Below are 21,093 nucleotides of genomic sequence, written 5' to 3' on the forward strand. Positions count from 1 at the left end.
AATTATTTAATACAATAAACTAAACATGAGGGGGGGGGGGGGGCACTTGATATTCCATCTCGTAATCAGTGTACAAATGACACTTAAAATTTGAATTTTTATTCTATGTTGGCAACTGCTGTGAAACTGTTTTTGTCGCGGCATTGCTTCTCTTATATGCGTAAAGAAACATATACATATAAAAACCCATCTCAGCTTTAATTACTTTGCATTTTGTAATCAATTTAAAAAAAAAAACATAAAAAAAACCAAAATATACCATGTAAACCATTGAAAAACCAATTCTAAAGATTGGCTTAAATATATATTATTTAGTTGTAAGTAGAAAGAAAAGTATGTAACCAGTAAATAAAAAGATGATACTAATAAAAATAATTCCTGCAAATCTATATTTTCCCCCAGGCGTTTGGGATGGAGATAAGTTTGGACAGTGAAACTAATGATAAAGTAATATTTTTATGCTTTCCCTTAAAGAGCCTACCGAGCACAGAACACCTTCAATTTTAAAATAAATTTAAAATAATAGTGGTGGGAAGTTTCAAAGGGGTGCTGCCACTTCAACCACTAGCAAAAATTACAGTAACCGTGTTTTTAACAAAAAAGTGGATGTGTCTTTGTCACTTTAGTTTTTTATTTATTATCCACTGTCAAAATTACATCTTTGTCGCTGTCATAAACACAGTTTTTTTTGTCATTTTCACACCCATGAAATTAAGTGAGTCATTCAAATTCACAGTTTTCATGACAAAAATACACCTATTTTTATATTGGTTAAAAATTATTACCAAAAGCTCATACCTATAATTGCTTATTGTCCGCAACAAAATATTTTTTTTTCTCAAAAAAATATTGTTCTCTGTTCAATTTTAGGCATATTTTAGATTAATAATATTGCAATTGATGTTTTAATCTTTTTGTATTGTAATAATAGTCACTTATTGCCTTCTATCTTTTACAAATAAAACAAGGATGACAATATCCAAAAAGAGGAAGATCATAACATCAAACATAAAGAAAAACATATGACTGCAGGGGTGTATATTCTGCAAATTTGGCCCTGCAAAAAATATGTGGTTGGGGGGAAAAAATGTAAAAATTAAGAGGACTAAAAGCATTTTCATCTATTTTTCTCCCCTCTTAAGTGAAAAAAAAATAAAAAAAATATGTGGAAGGGGGCATAATATGACTAAAATAAAGAGTTCTAAAAATATTTTTCCATTTTATCCCCTTCCTTGCTAGAAAAAAACTAAGAGGGGAAATTTTTTTTAAAAATTGCAGCAGGGGAAAAAAATGAATCTTGTGCAGAATATACACCCCTGTATGACTGCAATTAAAGAACAAACCAAATGAATGTGTTTAAAGAAATTCTTTGCTTATATCATAATGCCTAACTGTCCTAGGAATCACTTGAATATTAGTAAAATCGCTGTGTGCGTCACCTCTGTCGTATATAACTGTCCTAAATTATTGGAATTGTCCGATAATGCATGCATTAAAAAATGTTTATAACAATATGTAACTTTCTATTTAACACAACACACTCGGAGCACAAATATGAACTAGAAGAAAGTCAGGTTAAATAATTCTGGTAAAACTCATGCAAGCAAATTATCGATTAAATAGGTGGTAAACTTCTTTCCTAGACTTTTAAGTTTTTAACTATTTTCTTTGCACATTTAAAAAGCGAAGCTTTTCTATAATTACTATTAGGGTCGGTCCGTACGTCCGTCTGGAACGGATAGTTTTTTCCGTCAATTTAGGCATGTTAGAATTATCCTATCGATTTCAAACTTTGCATTGTGATTCCTGTAGTATTTAGGTACGATTTAGAAAGCGAAGCAACTCTATAATCGTTACCATAATGTCCGTACGTCCATTTTAAACATGTTGATTTTTTTTTACTTTTTTAACAAATTTTTATGTGATCTAATTATCCAATTGATCTGAATTATGGTATACTGATTCCTAGGACAACAAAGTACAATATCATAAGCATAGAGAAAATAATAAAAGAGAGAAATCGAGGTATTTGAAGGACTAAAATAGGCAGTGGGCCTAGAGGCCTATATTGAGCAATTGCCGCGCTGAATTTTTAATGTTATTCCACCACTTTTCAAAATGGGAATATCTTAAAATTAAATATATTTTCAAGACAATTATAGTTGCTGTTTGAAGCATAAATCTAATTTTTATAGGATGATATAGAAGTATTTTGAATTATCATCCATTCTGATGAAACCTAGTGAAAGAATATAAAATTATCATTATTAATTTTTTCATGACTTTGCTACTGACTTTAATCATAACACTCATTATTAGCTTATAAGATTTATATTGCAGTCTATCTAACTTATATTTTTTAATAAATAAACGTTTTTACAAATTTAATATGAACATTTGATTGTAAATTATAATAATCAGTTTTTCAGTGCCATCTAGCTTTGGATATAGAACTAGAATATCAAAGCGTTCATCAATTTTTATTCTGCCTGTATTTTTCTTGTTTTGGATTTTTGTCACTAAAGGGCCAAACCCTGAGGGGTAAATAACATCACTTGAAAATGTTAAAAATATTGTTAAAACGAGTATTGTCTGAGAAAGAACATTACATAGCATTACAGATTATTCACTTATTTAGATTATTCAGTTATGAAATTTTTTATTTAATATTTAGCCTTAGTTTTAATGTATGTCTTTGAAGTAGACAAGACAACTAGCGAACCTGGTGGCTGAGAGCTAAACTATTAATTTTTTTTAGTAAACATTTAAAAGTTTTATCATGTTAATTAGATTTAAATATTACATTTAGGCTAATTTGAAAAAAAAAAATTTTTGATCATAAAAGGTGAACCCTCCTATTTTTAAACTAGGCGAAACATACTTTTCTGCTGCACTAAGACCGCCCACGGCTGTTTGTTTTTTAAGATTCTAAATCAAATTGTATTTTAAATATTTTCTTTAATTTTTTTAAAAACATAATAAATTACAGAAAAATAATAATAATTAATAAGATAAATTTTTTTTTATTTTTTTTTACATATATAGAATAGGTTATGATTAAGATGCAAAAAGCCGCGGACGGTTTAGATAAATAGCAGACAAATTATTTTAGTAGGGGGAAAGTAATATTTTACAATGAAAATGGGGTGAGTATTCATCCTCTTATCCTTTTTCCTTATGATCATAAGCGAAATTTATATTCTGATTATTCAGTTATGACACTATACAAAAAGTAGGAAAACGAATCTCTAAGACTTTATAGAAAACATTTTGCGTGTAAAAATCCCCCAAATCACCTAGACTAAAGGTACAACTAACAAATCAATATATATTTATAGCAGGGAGAGAGGGAAGGAGGGTCAGTAAATTATTATCATTTTGAAAGGACACTCTCTCATTAGCTAGCTAAAAACTTAAGGTATTTTTTTATCAAAGCTTGATTGGTTTGTTCAAACTAGTAGTAACACATAACTTTAATCTATAGAAGGGGTAATTGTGTTTATGATCATTTGGGATGTACATCAATTCATCATCCAATTATCTTATTATTACTCAATATACTTTATTACTTATGCTTTTACCAACAACGAACTTAAAATTTGGAAAAAAAATCTTGAAACCATACTTAATTTTCAGCTGTCGATAGGGGTCAACATATATAGTAGAATTGACTAACAAACAACGGCCCCCCAAATATTATTTCAGTCTAGTTGGCAATGGTTATACCTTATTCTGATTTCTAATGCCAAATATCTGGCAAACGTTCGATATCCGGCAAATGATGGGATATCTGGTCGGATAACCGGCTTTATAAATAATCAGCCGGAGATCCGGATAGTTTTAATATCCGGTGTCCAGCCGGATATTGAAAATGGCTAAATATCCGGACAAAATGGATATCTAGCCCAACTATACCTTATTCCTGAGATGGGTTTTTAATAAATGCCGCGTTTTTTCGACAATTTTTTAGACATCGATTGATTGAACGAAGACTATGGGATTTCAACACAGAGTATACAACATAAGAATTCAAAATTTTAAAATTATTATTTTAGCCATTTGTATAATGTCTAATACAACTTAAATCCATTTTAGTTGCATATTTATTAATGCATCTTTTTAGATCTGTATTAGACATTATACAAATGGCCAAAATAATAATTTTAAAATTTTGAATCCTTAAGTTGTATACTCTATTTTAAACCTTATTTCATCTTGAAGATTAATACCCCGTACGATTTTAACAGAGTATACAAATTAAGAAATCAAAATTCTAAAGTTATCATTTTAGCTATTTGTATAATATCTAATACAGCTCTAAAAAGATGCATTAATAAATATGCAGCGAAAATGGATTTAAGTTGTATTAGACATTATACAAATGGCTAAATTTATAATTTCAAAATTTTGAATTCTTAAGTTGTATACTCTCCCATCGTCTTCGTTCAATCAATCAATGTCTAAAAAATTGTCGAAAAAACGCGGCATTTATTAAAAACCCATCTCTGGGATCTAATACCTACTCTCTATATTATTATTATGGTATAACCACTAAATGTGCTAAACTTTTAAACCACACATAAATTTGCAAGGTATAATTAGTGCAATATAAAAACCTTGCAGCTGCGCCCCTAGAGTTTGGGGAGGGTGGGGATATTAAAAAAAATTTGAAGGGGGAAATCTTTTTCCTGAGGGAGGTTACTCTTAAGAGGAGGTAGTACACTCTCCCATAGGTTTCTCTGAAAAAGAGAACCATATCGGTCAAGTGGTTAGCGAGATATTATTAAGATACACAGGCATACCTTCTGTTACTCATAGATAAGAATAACGTCTATTTGATTTCTTTTAAACATATCAACGTACTAGTGGAGTGCATCAGACAGATAGTGAGACACGAATAATTATAGGTTAGCTTCGCTACTAAGCTGATCTACAGACTGTTATACTACAAAAATTTATTTTTTTTTCATTTAATTCTTTAGCATTTTTTAACAAGGTGATAAACACAAGGGGACTATGCACGAACAAGAGCAAGTGATTCTAAGCACCTTCCAGCAGTGATTCTAAATCTTTTTTGTGAATATACTAGGGTTATGTTTAATATCGTTATATCGAATAAAAAAATAAGTTTCACCATGGTTATCTATAAATAAAACTTTGAAATGTTATGCATTTTTTGACAAAAAATCATCAATTGTTTTGTTAAGTTCAAAAGTTTAAATAAAATAATACGCCAAAACACAATCAAATGCATTAAATTAGGAAAGTATACTAATAAAACTGTCCCTTTTTCTAAATTAACATTTTTAATCAAAAAAGTTTAGTTTTGTCATAGCAGTTTGAACTTAACAAAACATTTGATGATATTTACTCACTTCAAAGTAGTATTCATATAAAACCATGGTGAAACAAAAATTTTAAATCGATATAACAATATTAAACATAACCCTGGTATATAGACCAAAAAAACATTTAGAATCACAGCTGGAAGGTGCTTAAAATCACTTGCTCTTGTTCGTGCATAGTCCCCTTGTGTTTGATTAATTATCACAGGGAAACATGTTAACACTAATCACAGGATGGGTTTATCCAGGGAGGGAGGGGACATTGGACTTGTATTATTTTCATTGGTTTAAAACTTTGGGTACTTTAATTGAATTGTGATTGGTTGGTTTCTAGCTAAAAGAGTCCAAGATTTTTACCAAATAATTAACATTTAAAGAAGGGGTTAATTTGTTTATCATCATTGGAAATGTATTTATATTATTTTATCGTCCATAGTCTTATCCCTTAAGATTCCTGGGTTTAACAAAAATTATCATTTCAAAATTATTAAGAGGGGATTTTTTTATAAATCCATAAACAATTATTTTTTCTCTTATAAAATTTGAAATTTCAAAAGGCAAGTCAAAACTCATTTAAGGTACTGAAATATGTGTAGAATTTCAACCTTTTTAGTAATTTCAAATAAATACTTGACAGGATGTATCTATTTTTTTTTTAAAAAATGCTTATTGTTTATTATTTAGATCGTCGTTGTTTCTATTGAGGTTTGGTGTATATTTTTGAAGCTTTATAATATACTACCTAGCGATTACGCCCCCTAGAAGCCTTCGGGGGGTTCTTAAGGTGGGAGGGAGAAATTTTGACCCCCCTCTATTCTCGATTTGAGTTTTAATGAGAAAAAGTAAAAAATAATAGTTTTAAAGGGGTCATTTTTATTGAGAAGGTGAAGATTCTCTCCCCCAAAAATAATTTAAAACCTTCCCTGGACCTGTAAGAAGCTTCACTGCAAAGGAGAACCATATCGGTTCAGCGGGTAGCAAGATCCTTCCCTTCAAACAAAAAAGCTTACTTTATATAATAGAATAGTATTTCTGACTATTTTCATTGTCGACGTGCGGCAACTAGTTTTGTCTCTTAATGCAGATAATCTTTAAGCTCAAGTTACTTTATGAAGCCTTACCTAACCATTACATTCTTATTCCAGTAATTTAGCGTATTTAAGTTACTCTTCTACTTAAAATTTTTAATCCATCATCGCATATTCATCATCCGTCGAATAAACTTCTTTAAAATCATTATTTATTTGCAAACATTGGCTACTTTCAGGATATATTTGTGAGCGTTGGCTACTTTCAGGCTGTATTAGTGAGCGTTGGCTACTTTCAGGCTGTATTAGTGAGCGTTGGCTTCTTTCAGGATGTACTTGTGAGCGTTGGCTGATTTCGGGCTGTATTTGTGACCGTTGACTGCTCTCTGGTAACATTTGTAAGCCTACACTGCTTTCTGGTTGTATTTGTGAGCGTTGGCTGCCCTCTTGGACTATTTGTGAGCTGTCTGTGGAACTTTGACACTCTTTAAACAGTGCTTCTGCATAGTCAATTTGTACCTGAAATAAAATTAATTAAAGAGGACGGTAAAGAGGACGGTAGCTTTCACAGAATTCAGTAAAAGTGTGTGTTTTGACACTTTAGAATAGGAGTAGAACAATAATTTTTACTATATAGGTTCCTTTCGTATTGAAAAGAAATAGATAGAATTTTTTTTTTTAAAGGTAAGGATACCTGAAAATTGTTAAAAAACCTGAAAAATTCGTCAAATGCTTCGATAATGTCAAACTGACAATAATTCATTTTTAACATGGTATAGTAAAATTAGAGCAAATTTTTTGAGATATTAAGAGGCATTACCTACAGTAACAAGTAACACCGTAGCCCACCCCCTCCCCCTCCCTCCCCTAGCCTTCCAAAGGCACAAAAACCCTAAACATTGACATAAATTTATATTTTTAAGACACCAATTGTTCATCTAGATAATACAGTCAAAGCTTTTATGGGTGTAAACTAAATATTTATTCATGAGTCATCCCCTGCTTTTCCAGATTTTTAGATATCGTTATTTTTGAAATATTTCTTTCTATAATTCTTAAAGTCTTAAACCGCAAGAAAAGCGAAAGCTACTAGGTATCCCCTTTTTTTTTAAAAAAAAAGACCAATTAAATTTATCCCAAGTAACTCGTTTTCGTAATTCATTTAATGACAGATCTACTAACTCCACAGACTGACTTTAGATTTTTACCATTTTTTTCAAGACAGAAAGACATACACACAGACAACCCACTACTTTTATGTAAGGACAGGGGTGTGTATTCTACATGGGATCCCCTGCTTAGGGGGGGGGGGGGGGATAATAAATAAGTGGTTGGAGGGAAAAAATGTAAAAATTAAGAAAACTGAAAACATTTTTCCATTCCCCCCCCCCTCCTTGGTGAAAAAAAATTTAAAAAATGTGTGGTAAAATATTTTTCCATTTTCCCCCTACTTGGGGAGAAAAAACTAGGGGGGGAAGAAAAATAAAAAAATTTGTAGCAGGGGAAAAAAATAAATCTTGTGCAGAATATACACCCCTGTGTAAGGACTTGATACTTTACAGAACAAATCTCACCGAAGATGAAGAAATGACCGAGCTATAGCTGGGAATGATGGTCGCCTCATACATCATATCACTGCTGCTACGAGACCGACACAATTTCTTGCAACTCTTTGATACAGATGCTTGGCTTGGAAGGTCTACCTCTGGACTAGATAATTTTCTACGTTTGGCACTTGGTCCTGTTCAACCACGATAAGATTAAGTATTTAAACAAGAAAAACCAGTGGTATAGATTAAATAGCTTCTGAGTAAATCCCATTTCCGGGACGGAAAAAGTGAACTTTAGCAAAAAAAAGAAAAAGAAATCTAAAGGGATAGTTGAATGAAGTGTATTTAAAAGGTTTGATTGCAAGCAAAAGTTACAATAATACCATCTAACATATATAATTTTGTATTACAATAAATAAAATTCAATTAGGGATAAACAAAATATTCATCAGCCATATAAGTTGCATATATGATATATCAAATAGACATGATTTTGCTAGATTAATATTGCTTTGCTACTTATATTCAAGACATTAGTGTATAGTAATTGACAATTTTTAAGAATTTATATATCTTTTTCTTCACCGTTTATTAATTTAATTTCAAAATGCTTAATCATTATCAGACCTGGCTCAAGAGAACTTTTTTGGCTTAGGTCCCCAAGACCTTTGACTTTTGGTCCACATGCTATTTGCTGAATTCTCATCAGCTGTTCACAAATAGATGGTTTACTAGACCCGGGCAAACTTGAATTTGTTTCATTTTGACTAGACGATTTTTTACTTTGTTTTGGAGGATTTTTTGAGTTTGTATTTTTGTCACTTAATTGTAATACATCCGGACAATTATTAGATGTAGATGGTTCGTTATTTGCAATTGGAGGGGGATTCACGTGTTGATTGGGTGGAGGGGGACTCATGTTGAGGACTAGAGGAGGTGGGATAATATTAGGCATTGGAGGGGGAGGGATAAGGTTGAGGGGTTCAGCTTCATCCAGAATTGGAGCTGCCAGGTAGAGGTCTCCTAGTATTTGATTTGGCACGCCTAAAAACAACATACCTATTAAATTATGTACATATGTACTTTTTTATAGAAAATTTCCACAATTTGCACTAATTTCTAATCCTCCCCCCCCCTCACCACATATTATTGAAATAAATTAAAATTAGGGGGAGGGGGGGGGAGATACATTTTCGTTTGTTTATTACTTTAGGTCAGGTTATTTTGGCTATTTACTATTTGATAGGGATAGGGCAACGGGGGTGCAGACCTGCAGTGTAAGGTGGGAGGTTAGTCATAGGGAAAAAAACAACCCTCCTCCCCCTTACTTTCATTTTATTTTAAAAATAAGGTGAGAGGTTATCAGAGCTCAACAGTCGCTTTATGTAATTGTACCAATATTTTTAAAAGCGAAGCTTTTTAGGTACGACTTGGAAAGCGCAGCAACTCTATAATTGTTACCAGAAAGTCCGTACATCCATTTGAAACAAGCTGATTTTTTTTGATTTTTTGACAAGTGATTTTTGAATGTTAATAATTTATATCCTATTCATCTAATTTTTTTATACTGATTCCTAGTACAGTGTTACAAGCAAAGCATCTTTATAATCAAGTCCTAAAGACGTCAGTATGTCCTTAAACAGTTACATGTATTTAATTAGGTTTGCAACAAATTTCCTTACAATTTTGTATAGACATTGATATACATTAATATTAAGTTTATTTAGTTCTGACACTCTACAATTGTTACTTTCGTTTGTCCTTCCATTCTAGAGCTTCGCTTTATGGATGTTGTCATTCTTGTTTCAATGAAGATTTATGGCCATACATCCACTCCCAACTATAAGCTATAATAAAGGCAAAAAGATATTGTAATATTAAAAGATAGAAGATAGTGAAATTCTAATACGAAAGACACTTATAACAGGGAGGGAGGGGACATTGGACAGTCTATTAACTAGTCCCAAATATTTTTAAATAAGTTTTCTTATTCGTTGGCTTAAAAACTTTGGGGACCTTATGAAATTTTGATTATATATTAAGTTCAGTGTTAAAAAGCTTCAACCACTTATCATAATCTACAAAAGAGATAATATTGTGTGTCATCAATGAGGATGGTCATCAATTTATCGGCCATTGTCTTATCCCTTAAGATCCCTACACTCCTAAACATCCGAGAAAGTTAAAACAAAAAGTTTTAAACCCTCCCCTCCCCCTCATAAAAAAAACTGACGTCCTTAATAAGGTTGGGCCGGATACCAGATATCCGGCTGATTTCTAAATCTGGATATCCGGAAAGATATCTGGCCAACGCCGGATACCCGGCAATTTATCGGATATCCGGCATTAAAAATCAGCCGGATATCCGGCCCAATCCTAGTCCTTGATCTCCAAGACTTGACTTACCTCCAATATGGCCAGGTGGTTGGAAAGCGGCAATATTGATAGCAGGTTGGATACCCACGCCAGCTATATTGATGGCAGGTTGGATACCCGCGCCAGAATTTGATGACGCCAAGCTCTCTCCATAGATTCTAAACATACATAGGTAAGTAAATCCATTATTAAAACAGACGTACATTTAAGGAGTGTTTGTAAATTCAGGCATGAAAGATCGTCCTACCGATGTTAAACATTCATGATAATTCCAGTAAATAGAAGCTAAAATTTTCAAAAAGAGAGAGAGTATCATCTCTATAATCAATATGAATTCTGAATCTGTGATCTGGTGGTTGATAAGCACTGTTTAAACCAGGGATGCAGAGCCGGAGCCGAGGAGCTGCCATTTTTTTATTTTTAAAACATATTTATTATTTACATAGCTTTCTCGTTAAAATATTTAACTAATAGTACAATTAAAGTTAGCGGCTACGCCCCTAGTGGCAGTACAAATGTTTTCTTTTCAAATATCTAATTTGAGAAATAATTTCTCTATGTTTTCAATTTTTGGGGGTATTTTTAGCAATTTCTTTTAACCATTCCCGGTTAATCGGTTAGCGAGACAGACACACACACACACAAACAAACATCCTGGTACTTTATTATGAAGATATTCGTTTGTTCCGATTATTTCTAATTTATTGAGCTTTAAATGTATACTTAGATAAATTTTGTTTCAGGTGTGTATATTCTGCAAATTTGACTTGAAAAATATGTGAGAGGAGGGATAATATGAATAAAATAAAATAAAGAGTTTTGAAAATATTTTTCTATTTTTTCCCTTCATTGCTGGAAAAAACTAGGAGGAGAAAAGATAAAAAAAATTTCGCAGGAGAAAAAAAGGAATCTTGTGTAGAATATACACCCCTGTATTTCTTTTACCTTATTTTGTGTTTCTTTAGAAATTTAGTTAGTTTTAACGTGACACCAATACATCCAGCTATCTTAATTGAACTAAAAACAAAAAAATAATATAAGTAAATCATTTAAAATGTTTAGGTTTGAAAGAAAAGTTTAATAGGTACTTCGGTATAGTTATTTCTCGCATGGTATTATAAACAGATTTCCGCGGATATAAAATGTACAATTATAGGATTAAAACCTGTTTTTTTAGCCCCGAGATGCCGAAGGCACGGGCTTAGCTACTTAATTATGATGATCTAGAAATATGCTCTTGAATCCGAACAGTAATTATTAAGCAAATTATTATAAGATAATAAAAATAACACATTAATAAGTCTGTCTACAGACTACATTAGGTAACCTAAATAATGATTAATTTTAAACAAATTAACCGCATAACTGGTGGTTGGTTGGACTATCCAGATACTTGTTTGGCCGGATATCCGGCAAATTTATAATGTCGGACAGCCGGTATCCGGCCGGATATCCGACTAACGTTCGATATTTGGCATATTACTGGATATCAGGTAGAAATAAGCTTTTATCGGGCATTCAGCCGGATATCTAGTAGCCGGATATTTTAAATATCCGGTTTCCTGCCGGTTATTGAAAATGGCCGGATATTCGGCCCAACCCTAGTTATCATCCTAATTAATAAATTACCTTAAATTAATGCAATATCTAGCAACTGTGTACACTCCTTTGTCTGATATTCGCGGATTTTCACTAAAAAAATAAACAAATCTGTAATTCAAGTATTTTAGATTAAAACAAAGCGTTTGATATATATTTGTCATCTAAACAAATCTAGATTTGGTCTTCCTTATTATAAAGTAATAGGATGTCTAGTGTCTATCAGTGGGTAGCTAAACCGATATGTGTAGTATTCCTTTAAAGTAAAGCTTATTATAGGTCGAAAGTGTACTATACGTACATTATAAATGTTATTATTTTAGATGACTAGAGGCACACCCATGAGAAGCAAAGCTAGCCTAAATAAATTGTTTCATTCCTGACTCCCTGAGCATACCCCCCCCCCCAAAAAAAAAAAAAAAAAATTTTCTCCATTACTGAAAGTCTTGTACTTCCAGATAATACTAAAATGACAAAATCTTAAGGGTCAGGATTGGAACAGTTTTTTTTTCACATCTTTTTCCTACACTTTTATATCTATTTAAGATCATAATGAGTAGATAGTTGTGAAGCTACCTTACAAGGGCTTTAGTACAGTCAGATGAATTATCTGATTAATGAGGTGAGACATTATCAGGAAATATTTATCCCTGACAGAAAGATGGTTCAACTTTTTTTTGGGGGGGGGGGGGAGAGTACCTAAACTCTCCCAGAGAAATCGCCCCTAAAGAAATTTTCTCTACTTAAAATTGTCTTTCTAAAACTAAAATTGAAGTTAGATTCGACTTAAACCTCCAACACCCCCCCCCCCCTCATATCTCTTAGACAGAGGCCTCTAGGGGCTTTTCCGCTAGAAGGCTTAAAACCGAGTTGAAAAAAAATTGTTTTAAGCTAGCATAATGTCCCTCAAAGTGTAATTAAAGAGTCATACAAAAACCTTACCTAACGTCCAATTTTTCAAGTTTCATGAGATTTTCAGCGATATATTTCAACGTAGCATCCGTTAGCTTAGGTATATTGGCTGAAAAAATTATATAATTTACAGCTTTCGTGTAGAATGCTATAAAAAGATAATTTAGTTGATTTAATTAAAAGATCTTGTATTGGGAAACTTCACTGATAAAATTAATTGTACTTTTAGAAAGCACTGTTTTGTGGCATACTTGCGGAGAGGAACGGGACATAAGACTGTAAATTAAACAGGTATCCTAAGTTTTATAAACCAACAATCTTATTCATTGGCTAAAAAACTTTAGGTAACTTTATTGAAAGGGGGGGAGGGGGCGAAAGTGACACTTTTTGAAACTAAAACTAAAAGTCAAAGGAACTCAACTAAAAAAAAGAGTTATAGGTCTGACATTTTGCATGGCAGTTGCTTTATAGGGTTACAATATGGAACTGTGAAGAAACGGCGTCGCAACCGCCGAAAACCGCCGAGAAAAAGCAAACAAAATTTCGGCGGGAAACGGCGGTTTTCGGCGGTTGCGCCGCCGTTTCTTCACAGTTCCATATTTTACCCCTATAAAGCAACTGCCATGCAAAATCTCAGACCTGTAACTCTTTTTATAGTTGAGTTCCTTTGTTGACTTTTAGTTTTGGTTTCAAAAAGTGTCACTTTCGCCCCCCCCCCCCTTTGATTAGTTGGTACAACACAAGAAGTGTCCAAACTATTCAACCAATAATTTCACTAATGACAACCGCGACCCCTTCAAAAAAAAAGTCAGAATCCAAGATCCGTGAAAGATTTTAGCTTGGATTTATCCGGACATGTTTCGAATGTATCAGAATCCGGCTTTATGAACAGTTCCTTAGATTGCGATATCTGATTTAAGATTCTCCAAAACAAAGACGTAAAACACTTACAAATATTTAGATATCTGATTTGATTGAACTGTTTGAAGAAAACTTGGAAGATGGTATCGTCCAGGAAATGACTTCTGGAGACATCCAGGGACAACAGGCTGCCCAGGTACTTCTTATTCTTCTTTCTGCACACACAATCACATTGTTATTATCTATAGACTAGCGGCTACGCCCCCTAGAGGACTCTAGGGACACTTGAGGAGGAAGGAGTTGAATTTGATAACCAATTTTTTATTTTTGATTAAATGATAAATATAAAAAAAAATATATAAAAAAACAGGACCTATGAGAAGCTACCCTGTAAAGGAGAACCACATAGGTTCAGCGGTTAGCTAAATCCTTCGGTACAAACAAACAGACAAACAAATATACAAACATCCTTTTACTTTAAAATAAGGATAATATTGGCTTCTCCCTTATATGGAGAATACACTCTGTCGATTCATAAGGACATTATTTAAAATGATTCAGCAGATCAGACCCCTGCGGGCTAGGTGGGTGGCCCGCAGGAACTAAGTGCATTTTATTCTAAAGTGAGTGCATTTTACCTAACCTGAGCTAACAATAATTTTTTCCATTTAGATGTAGACAGGGGTAGCTATTCTAACCAACATTTCTCTAAAAAATCACAAAACCTTATTAAGTATCTGGTGGCATATTTTGTATTTGTCATGTAACTGAAGAGGGGTGGGAAAGAAGGGGAGGAAAAGGGGAAGGGGGTTGTGGGGAAATTTTCCTTTCGAGTTGTTTGTTAGAATATCATTCTCTTGTCCCTGTGATGTAGAACCTATTGGACTAAGCTTATGTACCAAGTTTCATAATTCTAACTTAATTTTTAGACCATTTTGCTCACGGTTTAAGTTCAGATGGCATTGTGCACACCCCCTTCCCCCCCCCCATCCTCTTATCACTAAGGGTATGAAAATAAATTTTAAAAATGTGTTTCCTATGATATTTTTTATCAATTCTAGCAGCTTCTTTTTCATCTGTAATTCTGCTGAATAGATTCTCTGGGCCAATATATCTTGACTGTAGTAACAACAAAATTATGATACAAAGTAGAACAATGTCTGTCTGTCTATCCGTTGTTCAACATCTTGCTCAACTGAACCGTTTAATTTGTTTGTACTTAATATCTAGACTAGGGTTGGGCCGGATATTTGGCTGATTTCTAATGCAGGATATCCAGTATCCGGCCGAATATCTGGTCAATGCCGGATAACCGGCAAATTACTTATGTCCTGCAGGATAATCGGATATCTGGCATTATAAATCAGTCAGATATCCGGTATACGGATAGTTTCAATGTCCGGTATCCGGCCGGATATTGAAAATGGCCGGATATCCGACCCAACCCTAATCTAGACACCATAAAAAAAATAATATTTCATTTCATAGAAGAGAAGATACTCTCTAACTAATCTAGTCTTTCCGTCCGTTTTGGGATTTTGGGGAATGTGATTTTCTCGGATGCTAATTTAGATATACTGCTGTTTTTTGGTGAAGATATCTCATATAAAAAAGCATCTTATTTGGTCCGTTAGACTGTTGGTCATGCTTAATGAGTAATGATATGAAAATGTTTGGTATTTTTTTCATCTCTTTTTTATGACTGCTGAAAATCTGCCGTATATTTACACTTTGTCCGTTTGGCTATTCAATATTTTTTGCTTTGCTACTTATGGATGTTGTTATCATTGTATTGTTGTAATTCAACTTCTTTTGTAGAAAGGGGGAGGTAGGTTGTGCTAAAATTCCGTAAAGATGTGAGTTTTAAGGATTAATAACAGTAGTAGAAGGATAATATTCACTAAATATGTGTAGTGTATTCCTTATTGAAAAGAACTATACCTAGACAACAACAAAATAGTGAAAAATATTTAGTGAATATTATCGTTCTACTACTGTTTTTAAGCCTTAAAACTCACACATTTTTACGGAATTTTAGCACAACCTACCTCCCACTTTTTAGAAATGGTTTAAAATTTTTTCTCTTTTTTTATTTATTACCACTGAACATCTGCACTATTACTACCTTTTTTGCTTTTAATAAACGAGTTTTAAATTTTTTTGTTTCCTTTTTTTGTATTATTATTTATCGTGTGAAGTATGAATGAATCTAATTTTGTTCCTTTTTTCTTTCTGAAGGTTTAGATCTTAACCCGATCTCTCCGAGTAAAATTATAGGATCCTGTAAATAAAAACAATATACAATCCTTACATAAAATTAACAGGATGTCTGCAGCGAAAGATCTCACTAACTCACTGCTAAAGGAATAATACAAACACATAAATCAAATAAACTAAAATAGGTACTAAAAAACTTACCAGCCTAAAATTTGGATCTTTTTTAGCAGCCTCTAATCTAGAAATTTACATTCATTTATATAAAGTATTAAAATGTCAAGCATTATTAATATAGTAGTTTTTTTTTATTAATTTCGGTAAATAATAGAGATGCTTCGCTTTTAACATTGTGTCTAATCGTCCCTTGAATCATTATTTAAAAATCAAGTGAATTAGATGATTTTTTCATCACAAAAAATTAAATCACCATTTAAATAAAATTGGGACCTTTTAGATAACGATTTTATAATGGTAATCATTAAGCTAAGTTTCAAATCTTTAGGACAATTCTAACATAAGTTTAAAATAAATAAATGCCTGGAATGATGAGTTGCATGGTATTCTAATGCCTCAGACATGACCCAGCCACAGCCACCCAGTAACAAATGTTCTATTTCTATGCATTGAACTGTCATTACCTTTAAAAAAAGTAAAAATCCTTATACTAAAGTAATTGGATGTCTGTTTGTGTGTCTGTGTGTTTGTTTGTACCAAGGATCTCGCTAACCGCTAAACCGATCGGGTTCTTCTTAACAGGGTAGCTTCTCATAGGTCACGGGAAGGTTTATAACTATTTTGGGGGAGGGTACCACCACCCTCCTAAGAGAAATCGCCCCTAGAAAAAAATTACCCCCCAAAAAAAATTTTTATTTAAACTTTTTCTTTTAAAATCTAAAATGATAAATTGTGTTATTAAATTCTCCTCCTCTCTCCTTCTCAAGTGCCCCTAGAGGCCTCTAGGGGACGTAGCCGCTAGTATACAAAGAAATCATCATCATCATTGCCATTTGGATTTGGCTCGAATTGAGGCTTCGCTGACAGATGAGATTTTCTCGTATTCATTCGAAACCGGTGGATACGAAAAAAATATGTCTAGCATTGTATTATATCCACTTTTCTACGAATATAAAAATGTACAATCATAGGATTAAAACGGGCTAACCGTGCCTTCAGCATCTCGGGGCTAAAAAAACTGGTTTTAATCTTATAAATCTTAATCTTATAATTGTACACTTTATATCCGCGGAAAGCTGTTTATAATAAATAGTGAGAAATAACTATAAATGGCTTGAAGGGAAGCTTTATAATAGTCTGTCTTACCTGTAAAATAGATTGTGAAAGACCCAGACATGATTGTAGTTCCAGCCGTTTAAGCTTTTTATTTCTCAGTAATAACTGCTTTATGTGGTTATCTAAATAAGAAAAGTGATTATTAAAGGGGGGGGGGGGAGTAAGCTTTTTTGTAGTTGCTCTAAAGTGGAACAATATGAAACTGTGAAGAAACGGCGGCGTAACTGCTACTGCTGTCGAAAACGACTAAATAGCTTTTGAACGCTGAATTTCTTAATTTAGATACAATTTATTTGTGGAACACCTGTCATATTCCGTTTCTGTAATGTGCTTGAACGTTAATTTGATTTTAAGCTATAATTAAATATGCATAATTATTCAGTATGGCTTGGAACCGGTTCTAATCCAGCGGATATTAATCGGTTTTAAAGCCATACTGGTGCGTATATACTGACCTGTCAGCCAGGGCACATCAGACATAACCAACACCCGGAGATGTCGACAATCCTTGGTCAGGAAATGGAACAGATTTTCTATGGTAAAATAAGAAGGAATTAGATTTGTTATGATTCGCGCCGTGGTTCAGAGCCGTTTGTTTTACAAATCCGGTAAGTCGCCTTTAATCAGGCGGTTTTTATCTTTCCTAAAATAATCCTATCCTATTATATAAAAAAGTAAGCTTTTTTGTCTGCAGCGAAGCATCTTACTAACTGTTGAACCGATATGGTCCTCCTTTAAAGTGAAGCTTAACATAGGTCCTGGGACGGTTTTAGGCTATTTCATTTTTAGATTTAAGCCATGGGATTGTTTTAGGCAATTTTCTTTTATTTCCTTACCCTGCTTATACCTAATTTTCCATAATTACTGAACTGATTTAGTTCTCCTTTTTGGTAAAGCTTCACATAGGTACCGGGATGGTTTTAGCCTATATATAATTCAAGCCTAGGTTAATTCAAGTTATAATAATACTGTGTAACATTTAGAATTCATGCTATTTATTAAAAGTAAGACTAGATATCTCAGCATAGGTAGACCACAAGAATATGATTTTCAAGTCTGGTTATTTTTAGAACAACATGTAAGCTAATTGAAATTCCTTAAAATAAATGTAGTTTAAATCTATAAAATAACAAAAACTAAATTAAAAACAAAATGCACGTGAAACTACCTACCTACCGATTTCATTTTTAACATTTTAAACCAGAAATAAAACTTCATTACATGATTTTTGAGTATGGCTCATAACCGGTTAAGCTATATTCCATCGGATATCAATCAGTTTGGAAGCCATAATACTGGTAAAGTTTTACCTTTCCTAATAGGTTGATACAAGACTCTGTTGAGGGGTAGATATTCCAATATTAACTTATTAAACTGTTTGTTCACTAATCTCAGATTCAACCAATCTCTGTACACAAACATACATCAAACTGTACTCGTGGCTTTGAAAGATGAATAAAATCAAGCTTTTACTATTATAAAAAAGGATGACAACATCCATAAAAGCGAAGCTCTAAAATGGTATGACAAACAAACATTAACACTTGTAGAGTGTCAGAGCTGAATATTAATGCATATCTCTATACAAATTAAATTGTAAGTAAATTTGTTGCAAAACTAATGAAATACATGTTACTGTTTAAGGACATACTGACGTTTTTAGGACTTGATTATAGAAATGCTTCGCTTATGACACTATACCTTGTCGTAATAGGAATCAGTATTTAAAAAATCAGATGAACAGGATAATTTTACCATTCAAAAATTTGTTGTCAAAAAAGTAAAAATCAGCTTGTTTTGAATGAACGTACGGACTTTCTGGTAACGATTATAGAGTTGCTGCGCTTTCTAAGTCGTACCTAACTGTTTAGGAATCAGCATGCAAAGTTTGAAATCGATAGGACAATTCTAACCTGTTCAAATTAACGTAAAGAGCTAACTGTAACGGACGGACGGACGGACCGACCCTAATTATAGAAAAGCTTCGCTTTTAAAAAGTATAATAGGTATCCTTTTAGTAAAGTAAATGGATCTTTATATATGTCTGTACCGAAGGATCTCGCTAACCGATATGGTTCTCCTTTACAATGTAGCGTTTCTTAGGTCCTCTGAAGGTTTTGAACTATTTTTGGGGAGGGTTCCACCAACCTCCTTTATCATAGAAATAAATCACCCATAGAAAAGTAATGGTAATGTATTTCACGTGAGAGTTGATCTATATATATGTTTGTGCCTGTACGACAACAACGGGATAAGAATTGGGTAGATCACATCGTGTGTTGTTACTTGTATTATTCCCATTTTATTATCTTATTAAATCTGAAAAAATTATTATTATTATTATTATTTGATTCTTTATTTGTCTTTATCATTTACTTACAAAGATTACATTAAAAGTATAACAATATTAATTTAAAACTCATTTAAAATATTCAAGTTGGGTAAAAATTGTTTATGTACACATATATAAAAGAATAGCATTTCAAAATTACATTGGTTAAATAAAAAAGATTTTTACAATCTGTGACATTCCCTTTGTTCAGTCATATTTTAATTCCTCAGATTATAATGGATCACATTTAAGGTGTGATTGGCAGACTGATTAAAGAAAGGATGGGCAGGGACAGTTTTATTAAGAGCAGAATGCTCTAACACTGTTAAGTACAAGGGTCGCCAGAGGATGAATTAAGGATAATTTTCGACTGGTCCCTTACCTTGTTATTGCCCCTATAACTCAAGTCACAGATCCTGGGCAGGGACAGTTTTATTAAGAGCAGAATGCTCTAACATTGTTAGGTACAAGGGTCGCCAGAGGATAATTTTCGACTGGTCCCTTACCTTGGTATTGCCCCTATAACTCAAGTCACAGATCCTGTGGTATTCCCCTAGCCCAGTCATCAATAAAGCCTCCAAAAAAATTAGGGATGGGAATCCGTCGAATTTTTGGGCCGGATTCGGATTCCGGATTCTGAAGGAATCCGTCAAAAAAAGTGACGGATTCTTGCGGATTCCGGATTCTTATTTTTGGCGGATTCCGGATTCGGATTCCGGATTCTAGCAGTATTTTAAAAGGCCGTCCGTCACAGAGGGATAGCTTTTTTCGTTAATTTATCACTATGTTACTTGGTTAAAGCCTTGATTTGTTTAAATTGTTGACTTCCAGCATAACTAAAACATTTACATCACATTAGTAATTATTAAAATTTGTTATGTAGAAAAAAATTTAAGTGCTACGTAAGAGGGAGTTGTAAGAAAAAACTCAAGAAGGTAATTTTAGCCTACCAATTTAGAATCCGGAATCCGCTATAAAAAACGGATTCCGGATCCGGATTCGGATTCCAAAATTGGCCGAAAATTTGGCGGATTCCGGATTCGGATTCCGGATCCGGATTCCCATCATTAAAAAAAATAGTGTATCACATATAAGATGTGTTTAGCAGACTGAATTAAGATGAGAGGGGCAGGGACATGTATTCTGATAATAGACAGCTCTGACCCTGTTAGGTTTAAGAGTCGCCAGAGGATCATTATCGACTGGTCCCTTACCTAGGTATTTACCCTGTATAGCATACTTGAGCTGACTAACCGACAGAGTAGAAATGAATTTTATCCAGGGTCAAATTGTATTGTTGTTAATTTTTCATATCCTAGCTTATAACTTTTATTTTTAAGCAAAAATTTTCTTTGAAAGGAAATAAATTCAAGTAGATTTGAATTTAATGGAAGCTTTTTTTTCAGTCTTGACTGAAAGATGAAAAATAACACAAGAATAATTTCGATATTCAATACAGTTATGATGTTACTGGTGAGCGTTTTTGGAACTCCTACTAACAGCCAGCTTGACTCAAAATTATGTTCAATATTTTGTAGAAGGTTTGTGAAGTAGTTGGCAGTAATACTAGTGGTGACAGGACA

The 21,093-nt window shown here is 33.0% G+C and overlaps 1 protein-coding gene across 1 annotated transcript in view; it reads right to left on the minus strand.

Annotated features, from left to right (window-relative positions):
* Positions 1-5,500: 5,500 nt before the first annotated feature.
* The window catches only part of LOC145304028 (uncharacterized), a 105,021-nt gene continuing 89,428 nt past the window's right edge, over positions 5,501-21,093 (minus strand). Inside the window, exons 2-17 of the mRNA XM_080145787.1 lie at positions 19,412-19,495; positions 18,489-18,586; positions 17,634-17,711; positions 17,209-17,300; positions 16,426-16,526; positions 16,090-16,126; positions 15,893-15,952; positions 14,708-14,790; positions 13,762-13,886; positions 12,841-12,919; positions 11,929-11,991; positions 11,245-11,316; positions 10,330-10,457; positions 8,551-8,967; positions 7,948-8,114; positions 5,501-6,892 (exon numbers count right to left, since the gene is read on the minus strand). Coding sequence (XP_080001913.1) covers positions 6,530-6,892; positions 7,948-8,114; positions 8,551-8,967; positions 10,330-10,457; positions 11,245-11,316; positions 11,929-11,991; positions 12,841-12,919; positions 13,762-13,886; positions 14,708-14,790; positions 15,893-15,952; positions 16,090-16,126; positions 16,426-16,526; positions 17,209-17,300; positions 17,634-17,711; positions 18,489-18,586; positions 19,412-19,479 — 2,031 coding nt within the window. The 5' untranslated portion in view covers positions 19,480-19,495 and the 3' untranslated portion in view covers positions 5,501-6,529. The remainder of the gene's footprint in view (positions 6,893-7,947; positions 8,115-8,550; positions 8,968-10,329; positions 10,458-11,244; positions 11,317-11,928; positions 11,992-12,840; positions 12,920-13,761; positions 13,887-14,707; positions 14,791-15,892; positions 15,953-16,089; positions 16,127-16,425; positions 16,527-17,208; positions 17,301-17,633; positions 17,712-18,488; positions 18,587-19,411; positions 19,496-21,093) is intronic.

The sequence above is a fragment of the Acartia tonsa genome, chromosome 13 (assembly GCF_053477335.1).
Source record: "Acartia tonsa isolate MP-2025a chromosome 13, ASM5347733v1, whole genome shotgun sequence".
In the NCBI taxonomy this organism is placed as follows: domain Eukaryota; kingdom Metazoa; phylum Arthropoda; class Copepoda; order Calanoida; family Acartiidae; genus Acartia; species Acartia tonsa.